This window comes from Microtus pennsylvanicus, chromosome 1 (genome assembly GCF_037038515.1).
Source record: "Microtus pennsylvanicus isolate mMicPen1 chromosome 1, mMicPen1.hap1, whole genome shotgun sequence".
In the NCBI taxonomy this organism is placed as follows: Eukaryota; Metazoa; Chordata; class Mammalia; order Rodentia; family Cricetidae; genus Microtus; species Microtus pennsylvanicus.
The window spans coordinates 30076035-30095126 of NC_134579.1; the positions used below are offsets into that span (position 1 = coordinate 30076035).

The 19092-nt window shown below is 44.3% G+C and overlaps 1 protein-coding gene across 8 annotated transcripts in view; it reads left to right on the forward strand.

Annotated features, from left to right (window-relative positions):
• Positions 1-19092, forward strand: part of Itsn1 (intersectin 1) — a 183453-nt gene that overhangs the window by 97675 nt on the left and 66686 nt on the right. For all 8 annotated transcript variants that reach the window (XM_075960103.1, XM_075960055.1, XM_075960085.1 and 5 more), the window contains exons 15-19: positions 918-1005; positions 1307-1446; positions 12838-12965; positions 15263-15489; positions 17084-17205. In XM_075960103.1, the coding sequence (XP_075816218.1) occupies positions 918-1005; positions 1307-1446; positions 12838-12965; positions 15263-15489; positions 17084-17205 (705 nt within the window). The remainder of the gene's footprint in view (positions 1-917; positions 1006-1306; positions 1447-12837; positions 12966-15262; positions 15490-17083; positions 17206-19092) is intronic.

Consider the following 19092-nt stretch of genomic DNA (forward strand, 5'->3'; position numbering starts at 1 on the left):
AAGTAAAGGAACATGGGGTTTGCTTCCTGGGACAAAGATTGCTGTGTGTTTTGTTTTGTGAAAGTCTTGGAGTGGGTTACCCATAGCCTGGGAGCTTCCTGAATCCTGTCTGTTGAGTTAACCTCCTACCGTAAAGGTCCAACACTCATCCTGCAGACGCTGGTGTGTGTGTGTCTGCAGGTGGGTTCCAAAGAGCCTGGTTTGGAGCCTCTGCAGGAAATTCTTCCTTGGGCATTTGTTTCTCACAACAAGAGTCATTTTTCTCCCTAAGGTAGAAATAAATGCCAAGTAAATCAGCAAGGCTGCCAGTTCACTAAAGTGACTACAGGATCATTTCAGCTGAACTTAAACCAATACTGTGCTTGGCACGTTACCCGTCAGAACTCCAAATAGCCTTCTTTATACAGTGTGGTTTTAGCTTTTTTCTTATGCCAGTTTAAAAAAGAAAAAGAAAAAAGGGGTTGGTTCAGGACTTTTATGTTTAAAATTCCTGTGTGATGGAAAACATGGGTAGCATCTAGAATCCTAGCTATGACAAACGTCTTCCTGAGTTCTGTGGCCTGCTCCAGTGCCGTGTGCTGAGTACCAGGGCCCAGAACAGAATGGCGGGTAACTCATCCCCAGCATTTGCAATGGAGCTCTGCTCCAGAGAGCTTGAGTCTTTCTCAGACCTACTGGGATTCCATTTTCTAAATCTTATAAATACCCAGTATGTCTCAAGCAGAACCAGGGAGCTGTAGCTGTCCTACTTCATCCCAGGGAAAAAGCATCTGCCCGTGAGTTAGTTCCTTGGTGAGAATGGCAGTTCAGTGCCTAGAAGATCTGGGATGAGATGGGAAGTGTCTGGGATGAGGGCTCTGGTGCTGGCTTCTCTGAGGTTCAGTCACTCATTGCTGTTTTTTTCCTCTCTCTCCTAGGAATCTCAGCAAACGCTTGGAAGACTTATTCCAGAAAAACAGATACTCAATGACCAATTAAAGCAAGTTCAGCAGAACAGTTTGCATAGTGGGTGTTACTTCTCTGTCTATTTGTCCTTTAGAGACAGTTTCTCTGTCTAGACCAGGCCTGCCTCAGAGCCAGAGCTGTGTCTTCCTTAGCGTCCTGAGCACTACAAGGTGTCTTCTTTTAAGTATGACCGCCCTTTCCTCAGGCTTTGTGCCAGCCATGAGTTTGTTTTTATCACTAAGTAGTGTTCCTCAGCTTCCACCCCCTCCCTTTTGTCAGCAGGAATTCCCTCCAGTGATGTGAAGGCTTGGCATGTTCCTCCCTGCTAGCTAAGGCTGTCTCCTGTGCTCTTCTGCAATAGGAGATTCGCTTCTTACCCTCAAAAGAGCCTTGGAAGCCAAAGAGCTGGCCCGGCAGCAGCTCCGAGAACAGCTGGACGAGGTGGAGAGAGAGACCAGGTCAAAGCTGCAGGAGATCGATGCGTTCAACAACCAGCTGAAGGTGACTGCTGTGTGTGCCTACCCCGTGACAAGGTGACGCTGAATCCCAGGCGGATTTGTCCCCCTGGTTTCCGCAGTGGTGCAGGCCTTCCGTACAGCACTTGTCACCGTGCCCTCAGCTGTACCCACCTTCTTTGCCATCTATCTATAAGTTAGGGCTGTGGGACTGGCCCTGCTCCACATTATAGTTTTACCGATTTCTTTGTTTTTGCCTGGTATTTCCACACCACGTGCAGGAGTAAGGCTCACGTGCTCTCTTTCGTGTGTTCGGATGCTTTCATTTAAAGCTGAGATTTTTCTGTCATTCCTTTAATGTCATGCTTAAGTGTAGACCTGTTTTGTCACCTTTCATTTTTAAATGCCTTTGACTTTACTGTTTAGTGGGCTCATTGCTGTTGTGTCTAGCATGGCTGTCGGTGGCTTTGTCACACTGCACAGTAACTCAGGGAAACGCCACAAAAAGGCCTCTTTCTAGTCTGGTGTTTTATTGTCTAAATAATGTAGACTTACATTGGGTATGATAATATACGCCTTTAATCCCAGAACTCAGAGGCTATGGCAGGTGACTCTCTGTGAGTTCAAAGCAGGATAGAGGAGGCTGGAGAGACGGCTCAGAGGTTAAGAGCATCGGCTGCTCTTCCAGAGGTCCTGAGTTCAATTCCCAGCAACCACATGGTGGCTCACAACCATGTGTAATGAGATCTGGTGCCCTCTTCTGGCCTGCAGGCATACATGGAGGCCGAACACTGTGTACATAATAAATAAATAAATGTTTTTTTTTTAAAAAAAGCAGGATACAAAACCCCACTTCTTATAATAATTAATACATATTGTTTTAGATTTAGGTAGATTTTATGTTCTTATCAGAAATTGGATGTTACATTTTTTTAAAAAGTAACTTGTTTTAGATTTCTACCTTAAAATTCCTCATACTTTACTGTGTATGAGCCATTTAGCTTCTGATACTAAGAAGCAAAATTCCTTTCCTGCTAAACAAGAATTTTTAAATTAGGAAGCATATTTGAGATTTTTTTTTGTTACCCTCTGGATTGAGAGTCTATGCCAGATTGTCTAGACATCCAAGTTAAAATATTTGTGCAGTTCTTCCAGCGTTGGGTAATGAACTTTCTCAATTGTACAGTTCCAGGAAAGTGCTTGCCCTTTGGGAGTTCTATTTAGCCAACTTAGTGGTTTTTTTTTTTTTCACATTACTTTTGTGTTGAGCGCGCGCGCGCGCGCGCGCGCGCGCGTGTGTGTGTGTGTGTGTGTGTGTGTGTGTGTGTGTACACTGCCTGTGTTCTGTATTTGAGCACATGAAAGTGTGTGTGTGCTGTATCAGCATTGGAGGTGCATCTGTGTATTCTCTGTCCACAGGTACAGTAAACATGATCCCATTTGCTCCCATTGTAACTCACCGCTGTTTTAAGCAATATTTTCACACTGAAACACTTTTACAATGTTTTCAAGAACTCCATGAGTATTACTCAGCTTCTCCCGAACACAGAAAGAACACAGCTTTTTGCCTGAATGTTGATGACTTTTCTAAGACAAGTTTCAGATGTTAGGAAAGAAGCTCTAGGCAAAGACTTATCTAATGCTCAGATTTGTGGATTAAATGCCATCGGCAGTCACCACTGTTGCCATTGCTAAAGAGAACAACACCCTTAAAGGGCTGAGTTGCTCTGTGACTAGTGTTTAATTGTCGATACCTGTGGTATCAAAGGTTCTCAAAGGCTAATTTTAGCTTACCCACACACTGGCTTTTTCCCAAATATGCTTATTTTAAAATTATAACCTTTCTTCCGTTTTAATTCTTATTTGACTTTTTCTTAAGTGTAAAGTTTATGTGGCAACTGCAAACATGGCTGTGTTATTTGTAGCCTGACATCCTCTTCCAGGGTCAGGTGAAGGTATTTTGTTGTCTTCAGTTTGTTGCTTCTAAGATTCCTGTGAAGCCTGTTGAAACCAAAACAGAAACGTTGTTGCAGAACCAAAAGATTTGTCATTTTGTTGAGACAACAGAGGGGCTGGGCTGAGTTAGCATTTAGTTTCTTTGTGGTCTCCTGCTGCTCTTTATTCCGCCACACTGGAAGATATACAAAGCACCTTCCCTGAGGAGAGACTACGTGTTCATTAGCAACCATCGTTTCTCGTAGGGATTAGACCAGAAGGAGCCCCACCTGACCCTAGTGTTTGAGTCCTCTCCATACAGCAGTGCTTCCGAGCCACTGGAGTAAATGGAGCAAGATTGACTTCTGTCTGGCCAGAGAGGAGCCCGCCAGTGCCCAGTCATCCCCCACACCTAGCTTGCTCTATTCTCAGCCCTCCTCCTCAAAAGAAAGCGGGACAGTAAATTAGGCGTTAGCAGATTTAGTTCATGTTCCTGAAGGTTGTGCGTTCCCAGGCAGGATGAAGGCGGTCACTGTCTGGGCTCCTAACAGAGCTAACACAGCTAACACAGCTGCCTAGAACCCTGAGACCGTGTGAAGCACTTGTTTCAAAAGTGAGGCAGTGGTCACACCTTGTTGGTCTTGGAGGCCGCAATGGGGATAATCAGACCCCAGTAGCACTCGTGGTACAGGGTAAGACTGCGCATGTGTGGGTATAAATTGTCTAGTTTTGTGGCAGAGAAGTAAAGCCTAAGGATGTTTATTATTTTTTATAAGCAAATAACATAATCACATAACCTAATTTGTCCCTTTGTCTAGAATGTCTACTTCAAATTCATTCTTCCTCTGAGGGTTTTTCCCATTTTTTTTTATTTATTTTAGGAAGAATTACATATCTGTTCTCTCTAGCTGATAAACAGTGTGGAAATTCTTAAGTCTTTTTTTTTTCGTTTTAGTTTTTTTGAGACAGGACCTCTCTGTGTAGCCCTGGCTGTCCTAGAACTCACTCTGTTAACCAGGTTGACCTCAAACTCACAAAGATCCTCCTGCTTCTACTTTCTGAGTGCTAGGATTAAAGGCTTGCACCACCACCACCACTGCAGGCTTCAAGTCTTTAATAAAGAGCGAGCACTGTCTTGCTGTAGGCAGATTAGCAGGCCTTTGTAACTGCAGAGCTCAGTGACAGGCACGTGATCCCCACTGAAACTATGACTAACTCTAAGCTTGCATTCTTAGAGTGATGCACTGCTCATGACTTCAGGTTTAACTCATGTCCTCAGATGCTCGACCTTTCCATCTTAGTCTGCTCTCTCGGAAACACAGGCTCCTTCTCTGCTTTCACAAAGGCTCTTTGGCAATGTTGGTGGGTATTGAAACAGTTTTCCTTGGCACCGACAGTCTAATTATAGTCCAGTATTTTAACCATGATGTTGAGTAGTTGCATAAACATGACTTATAGTTTATAAAACTTGACTGCATGCCAAATACAGAGACCCCAACGCCCAGAGAGGTGAGGCTTTGTGTTTCCTGTTCAGAAGTTGTGTTCTTATTGGTCCTGTCTTGTGGCTGAGTGCTACTGGACACATCCTAACATTTAAACGTTTGAACGTCAGTGGCAATGGAGGAAGCAGAGTGGGAGGAGCCTTACAGTTCTCCTGGCCACATCATCCACTTAGACTTCTTTCTAAAGGTCTCCACGCCCTGCTCATACGGTCCTTCTCAGGCTCAGGATGATGACCACCGCCCGCTCTGTGCTTCAGTCTGTCCTCCGGATGAGTGCTAGCAGGGATCCCCGAGACGTCTTGCTAATAGTGATGACTGGGGACACTTGCTTCTCCCTCCCAGCAAGCTGTGTGTGAGGAGGTGTGAGTGCTAAGTCACGAGCAGGACAAGGTGTTGTAGTCTCTTAATAACAGACATTTTAGATAATTGAATTTACCAGTATAAAAATGGAAAAGAGGGCAATCAGTTCTATGAGTATTTTCCCATTATGTATGGGCAGAGTTGCGATTGGTGTATTATTACAAAAGTCGACCGTATTTTATTTATTTCTTAGTGAAATCTGAGCATTTAGGAAAGATTTAGAACTAAGAACCATGGTCCATATATACTTAGGAAATCTGATTTCTTATTTTTTTTAATATTTATTTATTTGTTATGTATACAATAGCCTATCTGTGTGTATGCCTGCAGGCCAGAAGAGGGCACCAGACCTTATTACAGATGGTTGTGAGCCACCATATGGTTGCTGGGAATTGAACTCAGGACCTTTGGAAGAGCAGGCAATGCTCTTAACCACTGAGCCATCTCTCCAGCCCCCCTGATTTCTTATTTTAAGTGCAGGATCATAAAAGATTCTGTCCATGACAATAGCTAAGAACTGAATGGATATTGAAGTGAGTGCCAGTCATGGTAAATAAGGTTGCTTGCTTAAGTAAGGCTTTTATGCTCTTGGTTTCAGACACTGGCTTTCATGGCGGGCTCATTCACTGTGAAGGCAGTGAGAGGCAGATTGTTAGCAGCAAGGGGAGAAAAGAACAGAATGAGAAGTCAAGACAGATGCGTGCGGAGGGAGACAGTGACGGAAAGAGGACTGGCAAGACTGCGGGAGAAAGCGCACCTAGCCGTGGTGCCTCCGTGATGGACAGACGTCTGTCCGCTTCGCATTTACCATCTCCCTTTGTTCAAAATGAAATTCTCTTTTTACGTACATGTCCTTTGGAAAAGGCCACTCCTGCCCAGAAATAATAAAATCTTTAACTGATTGTGGCAACTTCAAATAGATTCCTTGAGTATGAACCAATTACTAGACCACTCCCCAGATGGAAAACAGACAGCAGGCATTAAGTGTTAGATTCTCTGTCACACCAGCAGGCTGGTTTGGTTAGCTGAGATTTTGTAGGTAAAATTTGGGCCTTTTCTGTAAGGTTGTAAAATATTTAAGAAAAGGTTATCAGATAAAGGAACAAAGACAGCCTCCTGAACATTTTTTCTCCTCCTTATCTTCATTTGCCCAACAACTTTCTGCTTTAGAGGTAGCGTTCTATAGTACGTAGCACACACCCACTGTAATGGCAGATTTCCCCATGTGCAGCTGAGACAGTTGTGGGGGAGAGAATTCAGCGTTTTCAGGACACACGAAGTCGGTTTCTCTGTCTGGAAACAGCGGAGCATTGCAGGCTTCCTGGGGGAAGGCTCCTGGCTTTCTCTTCTGTAGCTGAGAGCGTAGGGTCAGATGCCTCCCACGGTTGGGTGTGGGGAGTAGTACTTGCTGTTGGTGTGTGTGGAATTCAATCTAAAAGGAATGTTCTGAACATGTTTTTAAACATTAATATAGACCTTAGAATTTATATAACAAATTAAAAATTCTCTATGCTTTTCCCATTTTTAATGAATAAACTTTATAATTTGGAGTTAAGTGGAATATCTGTTTTCCTTGGCCATGTACATTTCTGTCTTCAAATAATTCTTTTTGAGATTTTTTCCATCAGATTTAAGTTTCTGTATCTTCTGGACTCATTAACTTGTTTTCTCTTTTGTTTGTTTGTTTCATTACTCAATTGGGAATTATTATTTTCTCTTAAAACTCCAAAGAGGGCCAGCAAGGTGGATCAGTGAAGAAAAGATTTCAATCCCTGTAGCCCACATGATAGAATCAGGAAACCAACTCCTAAAAGTTGTCCTCTGACTGACATATACAACAGACACAATAGACAGACAGACAGATAAGATAAGATAGATGATGGATGGATAGATGATAGATAGATAGATAGATAGATAGATAGATAGATAGATAGATAGATAGATAGGTGTTGAAAATATGCATAAAACAAGTGGCTGGAATTCCTCGTCTTGCTCCCCAGATTAGTTTCCTCTGAGATTAATTTAAGAGTAATAAAACTAGCACTTGGGAGGCAGAGGCAGGCGGATCTCTGTGAGTTCGAGACCAGCCTGGTCTACAGAGCTAGTTCCAGGACAGGCTCCAAAGCCACAGAGAAACCCTGTCTCGAAAAAAAAAGAGTAATAAAACTTTTTAGATTTGTGATGTCAAGTTTAGGAATGGCCAGTTAGTAGTTAAAAGCATGTTTTTGCCTCTTACCTCTAAAGGACAGCCTAAGGCATAAGCAAAAAGCAGCATAGTTCTAAAGAGTTAGATATCTAGGTTGGCTGGGTGCTGGCCTCTCCTGATACCAGTTCATTTTTCCCAGTATGGGCATTTGTGCAAAGTCATCTTTATGGGGAAGAACCCTGCACACACCATTCACGTGAATATTTCATATTTCACTCGATACAGCACTTTGACTTTTCTTAGGACCAAGGAAAGGAGAAGCCGCCATAGTGATTAAGTAGTCTGTGTCCCTGGCATAGCCAGAGGACAGCTGCCTTCTGTGAACTTGAACTTGAGCCATATCTGTCATTGGAAAAATAGCTGAGTTTCTTGGATATTCAATTTGTCAAGCATACTGCTTTTGAATTACTTTGGCCACATGCCATAGGATGTCAAAAGATGTCTTATGACTAAAAAACTTCAATTATTCAGGGAAGAGAAGTGAGTTTTCTCATTTGGGCCTTGGGAAGAAAATTAAAAGCAAGCTGATTTTTATTTTATCTTTAATATGAAACAGACCTTTGCCAGTTTTTAAGTTATGGTTTATAACTGGTGATTGATCAGAGACTCTCTGAGGCTCTGATTGATATGTTGGGCCCTCTCTGCCTGGAGCGTGCACTCCGACAGCCTTCACAGGGTCAGAGCTCCTTCATGGATTCTGGTTAGATGCATGGCCATTTGTCTTTAGCATTCTGCTCATGTTACTGGTAATAAAAATATTATTTTAGCCACGTATGGTGGCAAATGCCTTTAATCATAGCACTTAAGAGATACAGATAGATGGATCTCTGGGTTTAGTGCCAGGTAGGGCTGGCTACATAGACCCTATCTCAAAAACAAACAGCAATAACCCAAAAGTTTATTTTAAGGCATATGTGTTGCATGTGCCTTTTTCTCAGACACTCATCAGCTCGAGGCTGGAGGACCTCTTCAACCAGGAGCCCAGGAACAGCCCAGCCAGTGTAGGCAGTCATTTATCCTGTAATAAAGTTTTTTCAATCTCATAATTTTTATTTATATACTATATATTTTATAATCTTATGGCTGTCATATAATTATTTGTGGTAAAATGTATCTAGTGGTTCCAGAATTCCTATTTACTGATTTCTCATTCATTAAGAAAGTGGGCTAGGAACCAGATGTGGTGACATGCTCCAGCCATTTGGGAGTTCAAGATCATCCCCAAGTACATAGTAAATTTGAAGCCAAATAAGACCCTGCCTCAACCCACCTCCACTCCCACCTACCCCCAAAAATACCCTGGAAGTACAGCTGTTGGAAGTACAGTGGTAAGATGTTTGTGTAGCATGCACAAGGCCATGGGTTCAATCCTCAACACTGGGGTGGGGGGGGCATACCATATTAGATAATATTGCCTGCATGTGTATGGCAAAACATTTCATACCCTTGAGTGAAACTAATTCAAGCAAAACCAATGAACTTACACACTCAATACTATTATAAGTGTTAAGACACAAAGTACATAATTTTAGTGACTAGCTTTAGAGAGAAAGAAGTTCATTTGACAAAAAGAGTTACTGCCGATTGATGCCTTATAATGTCTTTTTGGCTTTGAAGTAGAGAAGTGTGCTAAGGGGTGTGTGTATTTTATAGAGATTTTGAGGTCGCTTCGATTAGGTTGCCTGTCAGGAGAATTTGATAAGTTAACAACTCAACTCCATGTTTGCTATCTTAATTTTCCCCTGAATGAAAAGGGTACCTTGAAGTAACTGCACTGACTCCAGCCTTAGTGGTGTTGAAAGGCGACTGAGAAAAGCCAACTCCGCCCCTGTGCAGGACCCTGTCCCATACTGTTTTCACCATGCTGAGGAAGGAAGGCCATCCACTGCTTTTTAGTGCATATTCTGGCTATGTACAGAAGTTATTATATAGAACAGTGGTTCTCAATCCAAGGGTCTGGGTCACCGAAGACCATCCTGCATATTAGATATTTATTTTATGATTCATAACAGTAGCAAAATTACAGTTAAGAAGTAGCAACGAAAATAATTTTTGGTTGGAGATCACCGTGACGTGAACTGCACTCAAGGGTCGCAGCAGTAGGACGGTTGAGAAGCACTGACTTAGGAATGCCCGACTTTCATTGTTTTGTATCGTCTGAAACTCCCAAATCCAAAGAAAAAAGATCAGAATGCCTGCCAAGCCTGCTCAACTCACCACAGTTTCCTTCAAGCTGATTGCGTATCTCAGTGGTGTTTGACATGGATGAAATAAATAGCAGAAAATCTTTGCCGTTTTCCAGTCCGCATCATAAGCCGCAAGAGCCTTCTGTTAGCCTTCTTTGACAGCTGCTGTTTTACGGCTCCTAAGCTTCGTTTCCTTGGAAGCACTTGAGGCTGCAGCCTTTTGGTTGTTCTTAGGGCAAGTTCAGCCTTACCTGTGATGTTGTCTGGAAAATGAAGTATGATTCTGAATTGTCGGTGTGATTGATGCTTCGAGCTTTGTTTTTATAGCCATTTCATTGGTGTGATTGTTTGACGTTGGTTCCATCAATCGCCTCTTGTTGCTCTTTCGTTTTGTGCTGCTTTGCTAACCCATCTCTAGCTGCTTCCATCTGTCTGGACTGGCTCGCTCATTAACCCGCTTCTAGCCACAGCCTGATTCCTTGAGTTCGACAGAGACAGGAAATGTGCATAATTCTTTGGAAAAATGAAATGTCTTGATTTGTGCACGTGGTCTGTTGGATCCATTGGGACTTCATGGCTGATGTTCGCCCCGGTTTCACAATACCTCTTGTTAAATGTTTTCAGTGTTATCCTCGTAAGGCTAAATGATATAAGAACTTGTTCAGTTTTTCAATCCAGGGTTTCTCTGTGTAACATCCCTGGCTGTCCTGGAACTCACTCTGTAAACCAGGCTGACCTTGAACTCACAGAGATCCACCTGCCTCTGCCTCTGCTGGGATTAAAGACAGATGTGTGCCACCAAAACCGACAAAAACTTTTATTTTTAAAATGCATAACTAGAGAATGAAAAGATAACTCAGTCAGTGAAATGCTCGCCACATAAGCATGAAGACGCACAAGCCCAAGGGCCTGAGTTCAATTCCCGGCACCCACATACAAATGTGAGTGAGGTGGTCAGTCAGCCGGCTTTCAGTGAGAGACACTGCCTTAACACAGGGTCGACAGGGCTGGAGAGGTGGCTCAGTGGTTCTTCCAAAGGACCTGGCACTCACAGGATGTCTCAGAACCCTCTGTAACCCACTTCCCGGGGATCCACCATGGACACCAGACATGCACAGGATGTACACATAGATACACATGCAGGCAAAATCCTCATACTCATCAACTCAGGTTACGTAGTGACCATGTGCACAGCTCTCTAGGACTAACACCAAGGTCAGACTCTGGCCTCCACCTGCCCCTCACACTCCTGCCCACACGTCCTCCTGACCTTATGTGCGTACACCACAAATCAATGAGTAAGAAGATAATGAGCAGTCAAGTTCCTGAACCTCAGACTGGTTTTTCCCTTTCCTTCCTCCTCTTAGCATGGCAGAAACTGGGGGGTTGCGCTGTGGATGATGACGGATGAAAGGAGGATAAAATGTAAATCTTCCCAGATGTGCACAGCCTCTGGTGAGGTCTCTTCCCAGATGTGTGTGTCCTCTGGTGAGGTTTCTTTCCAGATGTGTGTGTCCTCTGGTGAGATCTCTTTCCAGGTGTGCATGGCCTCTGGTGAGGTCTCTTTCCAGATGTGTGTGTCCTCTGTTGGGCCAGTGATAGACGCGATAGCCTCTGACTGTGTGTCCTGGCCCCTCTTCAGGACACTAGAGTTTGATTTAGGGTCACTCCCAACAGTTGTTTCTTTTGTGTGCTGGCACTTAACTTTAGCCAAGAATGCTTAGATGAATTGATCTCTTCTGCTTGTCTTAGACAATCAGTAACCAAATTATCCATTCATGTTATTAAAAATATTCTTTTCCTTAAAAATGACTGTGGAAGCCTATGTGGCTGAGTTTTGACATAATGCTGTCAGGTCATAACATCCCATGGTGTTCAGATAGGAAGGTGATGAAAATGGAATTCTTTCTCCCACTGAGAGTTGGCTTTCTCTCTTCCATCACAGCTTCAGAGTGGGGCTCTGTCATTGTCCCCCAGTGGCCATTCTTGGATGCCTCTGTCCCCTTCCTAGCTAAGCCCTGCCCCAGATATCCCTATTCCAGCAGCTGTATACCTAGGGCTGCCGCCTCAGGGATAGCCCAGGCTGCTTCGAGCCACGTTCTCCATGCTTGTCCTGTCCAGTTCTCCCACTGGAGCCCCTTACCCCCTCTCCCCCCCCCCGTCCTCTCTCTAGGACCTCCCACTCTCTACCACCCCGTTTCCAGTAAGTTACCTCTCTCTTGAGAGGGACTGAGCCGGGGGCTTTGCGTGTGCTAGGCAAATGCTGTGCCCGCCACGCCAGACCCCTAGCCTCATGTTTTTCATGTCATAGGTACTTACACTTCTGAGCTTAAGTACTTTATCACATAATTTGTTTGGTTTTCAGTAGGCTGGCAGGAAATTGCAGTTATTTCTTGGGGTATCAAATCACAAAAGATTGCTATCGAATTGTAACTTTTTACTTTGAAAGTAGTGCTGCTTTGGTGGGGGCAGTTGGTGCTGCACATGTGGTTTTTGTGCGGATAGAGACTCTCCAATAGATGTGATTTGAAGAAAAATAGCCCCCATATCCTTGGGGCTCAAATTCCTAAGAAGGAGCTGAGGGTTGTTTGTTTTGTTGTTGTTAATCGGTTTGGTATTTTGAGACAGGGTTTCTATGTGTGGCTCTGGCCATCCTGGAACTCGCTTTGTAGACCAGGCAGGCTTGGAGAGATCTGCCTGCCTCTGCCTCCTGAGTACTGGGATTAAAGAGTTCTTAACAGTGACTGTATGTGAAATGCAGTGTGTGTTTTCAAAGCTAGGGGAAATTGGTATGGATTAGTTATCATAACTATAGGTTTATTCATAAATCACAGTATCATAAAACTAGTTGCCCTCCAATCCTGTAGAGGCTTTTCCAGTGTTGCTCCCCCAGTGCCCTTCACAGGCAAAGTCCTTTACAAACTTACCCTGGAGGTGGAGTACGGGAAGGGCGTGGCTTACAACACTTCCCAGTGTGTGCCGGCCCAGATTCAATCCCCAGCCGCACAGATAAGTAAATGTCATAAGGATGACATAGCGTGCTGCAGCCTGCTGGACTGTGCTCTGGGACGATGACCGGTAATCAGTCATGCCAAAATATAGTGATTTCAATTTCTAAGTGAACATTTGTCAACCCTGAAAAGTCACCTGCCAATGTCCGGGGCTTTGCCACTGTGAAGCGTTGCATGCTGGTCAGCCGTTCATGTGCTTCTGTTCAGGTCTTCATAACCTGCCCTGATTCCTCCCAGGAACTAAGGGAAATACACAGCAAGCAGCAGCTGCAGAAGCAGAAGTCCATCGAGGCAGAGCGGCTGAGGCAGAAGGAGCAGGAGCGGAAGAGCCTAGAGTTAGAAAAGCAAAAGGACGAAACTCAAAGGTGAGTCAGACTGGACCCTCTTGGGGAAACCGGGGTTTGCTCTGCTGGGTCTCACTTCTCAAAGGTGCCTTCATTCCTCATGTGTGTGGGCAAACAGACACGCGTATATAAATCTTTGCATATGTAAGTACCCCTGAAGTTTTTCCTTAGTTCCCAGTGCTCTCCGATGTGGATAATGGAAGCAGACAAGGAATTAGGACATTTGGTTAGCTCATTTGCATGCCAATGACCAAAATAGGTTTCCAGTTCACAGCCCATTAATAACAGTGATGGTCAGAGTGCACCGTTTGAAAGCCAAGCCCCCGAGCTCGCCACACAGCTTCTCCAGCTAGGACTGCGCCTCTCAGGCTCCTTTCTTCTTCATTGCAACTGCAGATTAGGCCTGAGTACAAAGGCGAAGATTCGCTATTGCTTCTCAGGACACAAACATACTTTGTTTCTGTTCAGATGCTCGTGCCAGTTGTAGTATTTTTCCAAGTAACGTTCTGTGAATTTGTTTGTTACCTTTTCGTGTCTCTGATTTTGTTCATGGGTGTGTGCTATTTGAAATTCAGTCAATTTTAGAGTCCAGGAAACAAGAATTACCAAATGTCCCAGCGGGATGCTACAAATTAATAAAAAGGGGTTATTGAAATTACCATGAAAAGAGGAGGACACTAGACATTTGGGGTGAGTCGGTGACGGTGGGCAGAGGTCTTTCAGGCCGGCTTTGTTCTGAGCACATAGGAGCGTCTGAGCCTGTTTTGTGTTTGTATGTTTTTATTTTTAATGCAGGGGAGCTCATTCCAGTTTATTACACTGGGCCTTTTTTGTTGTTGTTTTCCCCTTACAGTGGACTCGTTGTATGTGTCAGTTAATTCAAACTCAGTTTTTCCCCCAACTTCATGTTATAGAGTGTGTGTGTGTGTGTGTGTGTGTGTGTGTGTGTTTTATGTGTGTGTGTGTGTGTGTGTGTGTGTGTGACTGTGCATTCGTACAGGTTTGTGTGGTTATGCATATGTGGAGATCAGAGAACATCTTGCAAGAGTAGGTTCTCTTCTGCCATATAGTTCTGCAGGTCTAACTTACGTCGTCAGACTTGATATACGCAAGCGCCTTTCTCAGCTGAGCCATCTCCCTGGCCCCCAATTGTTGCTATAGTTCATGAAATGCTTTACTAACGCTGCCACATGAAACTGCACTCCTCAGAGTATAAGTTAGCTGAAAATGTAATGTAGGAAATACCAACCTACAGATAGAATATGTAATACACATTCTAACTAGCCATATTGGTAAATAGTACCCAAAACTTAATAAGTCCCTTATATTTTTACTCTCTAGAAAATGCACTTTGACGCTTTTTGGAGGTGGAGGATATTGAAGCAGTTTCTCTATCCATGGAACTCGCTATGTCTGTCTCTCTCTCTCTCTCTCTCTCTCTCTCTCTCTCTCTCTCTCTCTCTCTCTCTCTCTCTCCCTCTAAAAAATGTATTTAAGTGCTTTGAAGGAGAAGTGTTGGTGGTGTGCATTTAGATAGGGTTTCTCTGTGTAGCCTGGCTATCTTGGAACTCACTCTGTAGACCAGGTGGGCTTTGAATTCACAGAGATTCTCCTGCTTCTGCCTCTAGAGTGCTGGGATTAAAGGCGAGCACCACCACACCTGGCCTTTCTGTGCTTTTTAAAAGACATATGTATATTTGGGTTTTGGCCTGAATGTATCTCTGGGCACTGTGTATGTATGGTGTCTCAGAGGGCAGGAGAGGGCATTGGATCCTGTGGTTCTGGAGTCACAGGTGGTTCTAGCTGTCCTGTGAATGCTGGGACCAACCCAAGTCACCCAGCGCCACCTCTCCAGCCCCAGAAGTCAGTTAACCTCTGATTGACCTTGAGGTTTGGGAGCGTCGGTGTGGTGCCTCTGCCTGGGCCTGGCGGGGAACTGTAAGAATGTCATAGTCAGGTGCTCACTTAGGCAGTACCCATCCTCAGTATGTTGGATATTTTCTGTTTTCATAGCGTTTATGTTCACCCGTGTTCTGTGGTTGTTTTGGGGTTGGGTTTCTGTAGTTTAGTATCAGTTTCAGCATTGAGATGTACTTTTTCTTGGTCTTATTGCCACTTTATGAAATACATCATTTTCTTTTTGTGTTTTTTTTAAACCATGTGATTTCATTTTGCTTAGAGCCAGAGAGGCCGTTTTGTGGACTCGGTTGTCTGTGTGCAGAGTAGCGTTCCTTCATGCTCAGCAGCTCTCTGACTAGGGGGCGCTTTTTGTTGATCTGAGTGGCTTCCTCGCTGTAATCAAGCATCTTTGTTGGCAGACGAGTTCAGGAAAGGGACAAGCAATGGCTGGAGCACGTGCAGCAGGAGGAACATCCAAGGTCACGGAAACCCCACGAGGAGGACAAACTGAAAAGGGAAGAGAGTATCAAAAAGAAGGAGGGCGAAGAGAGAACCAAACCAGAAGCGCAGGACAAGCTGAGTCGGCTTTTCCATCCGCACCAGGACCCTGCTAAGCCAGCTGTCCAAGCACCCTGGTCTACCACAGGTATCAGACGGGGCGGAGGCTGTTCAGTGGTAGAGCGCTGTGTGACGCAGGTCCCATCAGAGTCACCCCATATATGTTCGTGTGTGTACAGCAGACAATGTCATCTCCCAGAGCCTCCGAGCAATGTCTGGCTAATCAGGCTCTATCTTGATGACAGGTGCTCACTCTGTAGACCAGGCTGGCCTCAGACTCAAAGAGCTCTGCCTGCCTCTGCTGAGTCCTGGGGCTAAAGGCGTGCACCACTCCCAGCTGCTTATATTAATACCGACTCTGTGTGGATACTGTAGCTCTTTCCTCCCCAGGAGCATTCAAATAGCCCTCCCTCCACTGATATCCAGGAGCCTCTGCAGACCTGATCCCAGTGGCCAGAACCCTGTTAGTATGTGTGTCACAAATGCTGAGCTTGGCCGATTTTGCAGAAATCACTCACTGTTCCTCTAGCTTTCCCTGAAGTTGCTAAGCTGTCTCAACTGTTTTTGTTTGTTATTGTTTGTTTTTTGTCTACACTGGGTTTTGAGCCATTTCAAAGTGTGTCTGGTTTTTTTTGCTCTTTCAATAAAATTTGCCTCTTTAAAAAAATTAAATAAATAAAAGACTGACCTAAACTTGTTTAGAGAAAGTTAACTAATAAAAGCTGTCTCTTAGATAATATCAGGTACAAACTGAAATGTATTTTCAAAATCCATAACCACATAAGAACAAATACCCTGACACCACCTCAAACCTTTTCCTTGCTCCCTGGCCGCACAGTGGGGGATGGGCGTGAGGTGTGGTGCTGAGCAGGAGCCCTCGTCCCTGCCTAAGGTGCCAAAGCTGGAAGATGGACTGGCTTGGGCACCTAGGAGGGCCAGGGTAGAGTAATCTTACTATCTGGTGGTTTTTCTGTGGTCTGAAGAGGAGTTCACGTTCCTTTAACCTCGGGGCCAATGAAGTCTCTGTGCTGTGTATGAGCTGAGGATGCTTTCTCCCCTCAGAAGATAATAATCTATCTACTCCACTGCTTTTCAGCCAAGATGGCTGCCAAGTTACAAGCTAGTGTGTAGAAAAATTCAGAGGGCTGTAATTAACTGTTAGCCAGAGTCCAAGAGTGTCCTCTGCCTGAATGCATTTCCGAATTTCTTCATTTGATTTAAAGTCTAAATTGTTTTCATTTGTCTTCACCCTTGGGCTTAATCGTTACCCAGAAGTGCAGAAGACTCAATTCCCAGGGTCCTTAGGATGTTATGTGAAGTCAACACTTGGGGTCATGTGATCTTGTTAAGTACCCCAAAGACTCTGTTTATGTGGATAGCTGTGTTCTCTTCCTCTTCCCCTGCGAGAAAGCTCTCCAGCCATCAGACCTGCTGGGTGGGGAGCAGAGCTCCTGATGAGTTACAGATGTGCAGAGAAGGGCTGTCTGGGCTGCCTCGCCCACCACACTCAGTTCTGGGAACTTGTGGAGTCCACTGATGAGCTACCAGTGATCTTAGCTGCGCCTGTCAGATTGCTCTCTCTTAGCATTCAGTGTGTGTTTCAGAAATTCCTTTAATGGGTGGAAATCTTTGCAGTACAATGTCAGCGATTCCTGTAATGTGTCTCTCCTCTTCCTAAACAGAGAAAGGCCCGCTTGCAATTTCTGCGCAGGAGAACGTCAAAGTGGTGTATTATCGAGCGTTGTACCCCTTTGAATCCAGAAGTCACGATGAAATCACAATCCAGCCGGGTGATGTAGTCATGGTAAGAGATGGCAGCCAGATGGCAAAGGTGGCGAGTTTGGCATCTGCCCTCTTCTTTACACTTTGTTGCACAATCAGGAAATCTCCAGGTGTGACATCCAGAAGTGCAGGGTTGAGGCCTTGGAAGCAGCAATTCAACCTTGCTTCCTCTTTATCTGAATGGAAGTTTTGTTTCAAAAGTGTGTCTAGACAGCAGGCATTAGCAACAATGTTTGTATTGACCTTAACATACCTTCAGTCCTATAATACTGATAGTGTCTAAGACTAGACTGCTTACCTGTGACTAAGAGTCTTTCAGAAATAGTTACAAATGTAGAATTCCTTCATTCACAGCTGCTGCCAATATGGTTTGGTTTTGTTTAAGTAATGAATTAAACACAGAGAATCTGCATTACTGTAGAAAATTAACAGGACGTTCAGCTTTGCTTTGTTGCAGTTTATACTCTCTGGTATATTAACAACCCAATACAGCCTTAGAACTGAAACGTTATAAGAACTCATTTTAAAAGAGAATAAAGCGCTGTGGTTGATCTAAATTATTTTCTAAATGACAACTTGAGTTTCCTCATTCACTTACAAGTAACTGAAAGTTAAGAATTGAGACGTACGTGTTGTTCATCCTAGGGCACTGAGCAGAGATCTGTGTTGCTTTAGTGGGGAAACCTACCATCCTGCAGCTGTAACAATGGCGCTGACTCCTGGAGTCGCCTAGCTGGCTCCCAGCTTGAGTCAATGAGTAGAGTTTAGATGTGCTGTAAGGTGCGGCATTTCATTAAACATCTTTGCCTTGCTTTTAACCCTTTGCTTTCCTGGTGGAGGTTAAAAGGGAAAGGGTAAGTGCCTCCTGTCAGGAAGTCTGCCCCTCGCTTGTGTCTCGTTCTTTAAGTCTCTTTAATTCTGTGTAAGTGAGCGGATCTTTGGATGTCATGGCAGTGAAAACATGTTGGAATTCGTACTGTAGAGTTGTGCCTAAAAGAAACGTGTAAATTGTGAGGGTTTGTGTGCTGGGCTCTGTTTGCTGGACTCAGTCTGCAGGTTCCGTATTTGTCAAGGTTCTGCCTAACGCCAGGAATTCCAGGTAGATTAAATTTACAGTTAAATGTTCGAAACTTTTTCTTTTAAAAGAGATTAGAATGATTTCCTGGCTTACAGAGCCACTTATTTATTTCCTTCCTTCCTTGCTATCACTGGGTCTCATGTAGCTCAGGCTGGCCTCAAACTCTTGCTTGTCCTGCCACCATCTCCTGAGAAACATGGGCATGGAAGTAGTAGAGACTGACAAGTTATTTGTCAGTCTCTTGCCATTGCATAATCCAGGGCTCACTTCTATTTTTGTCAGCATTGTAACCATCAGTTTCTCCGATTCTCGGGACTTCCTGGAGGAATAGCAGGGTTACACTTTAGTCCTCCATGTTCCCCCTTTGACTACAGGAAGTCTTGGTTGTGGGAGGGAGGGGTCCTTAAGAACTTTGCTTTTAGAATCTCTGCTTTGAGACCAGTTTGCTCCCAAACTATTTTTCATTGTTAACAACTTGATGTGCCATCTTGTGTGTTGCCATATTCTGAAGATTTGATTAAATAAATAAATATAAGATGATGTCTGCCATTCGAATATTTAAGTCGTTTTTGGGAAAGGCATGAGGAACAGCAGAACCGTGTCTGTGATGTAGGTCCCTGTGACTGTCCAGCAGCCTAGCAACGCAAAGAGGAAAGGAATCGGTGTCAGTGCTGTGCTCGGGCTCTTCCAGCTGCAATGGCCTCCTTTCTAAGGTCGTCCTTTCTAGGATGTGCGCCCGTGTGTGTGTGTGTGTGTGTGTGTGTGTGTGTGTGTGTGTGTGTGTGTGCGCGCGCGCGCGTATGTGAGAAGTTTGCCGACTGTTGTGTGCTG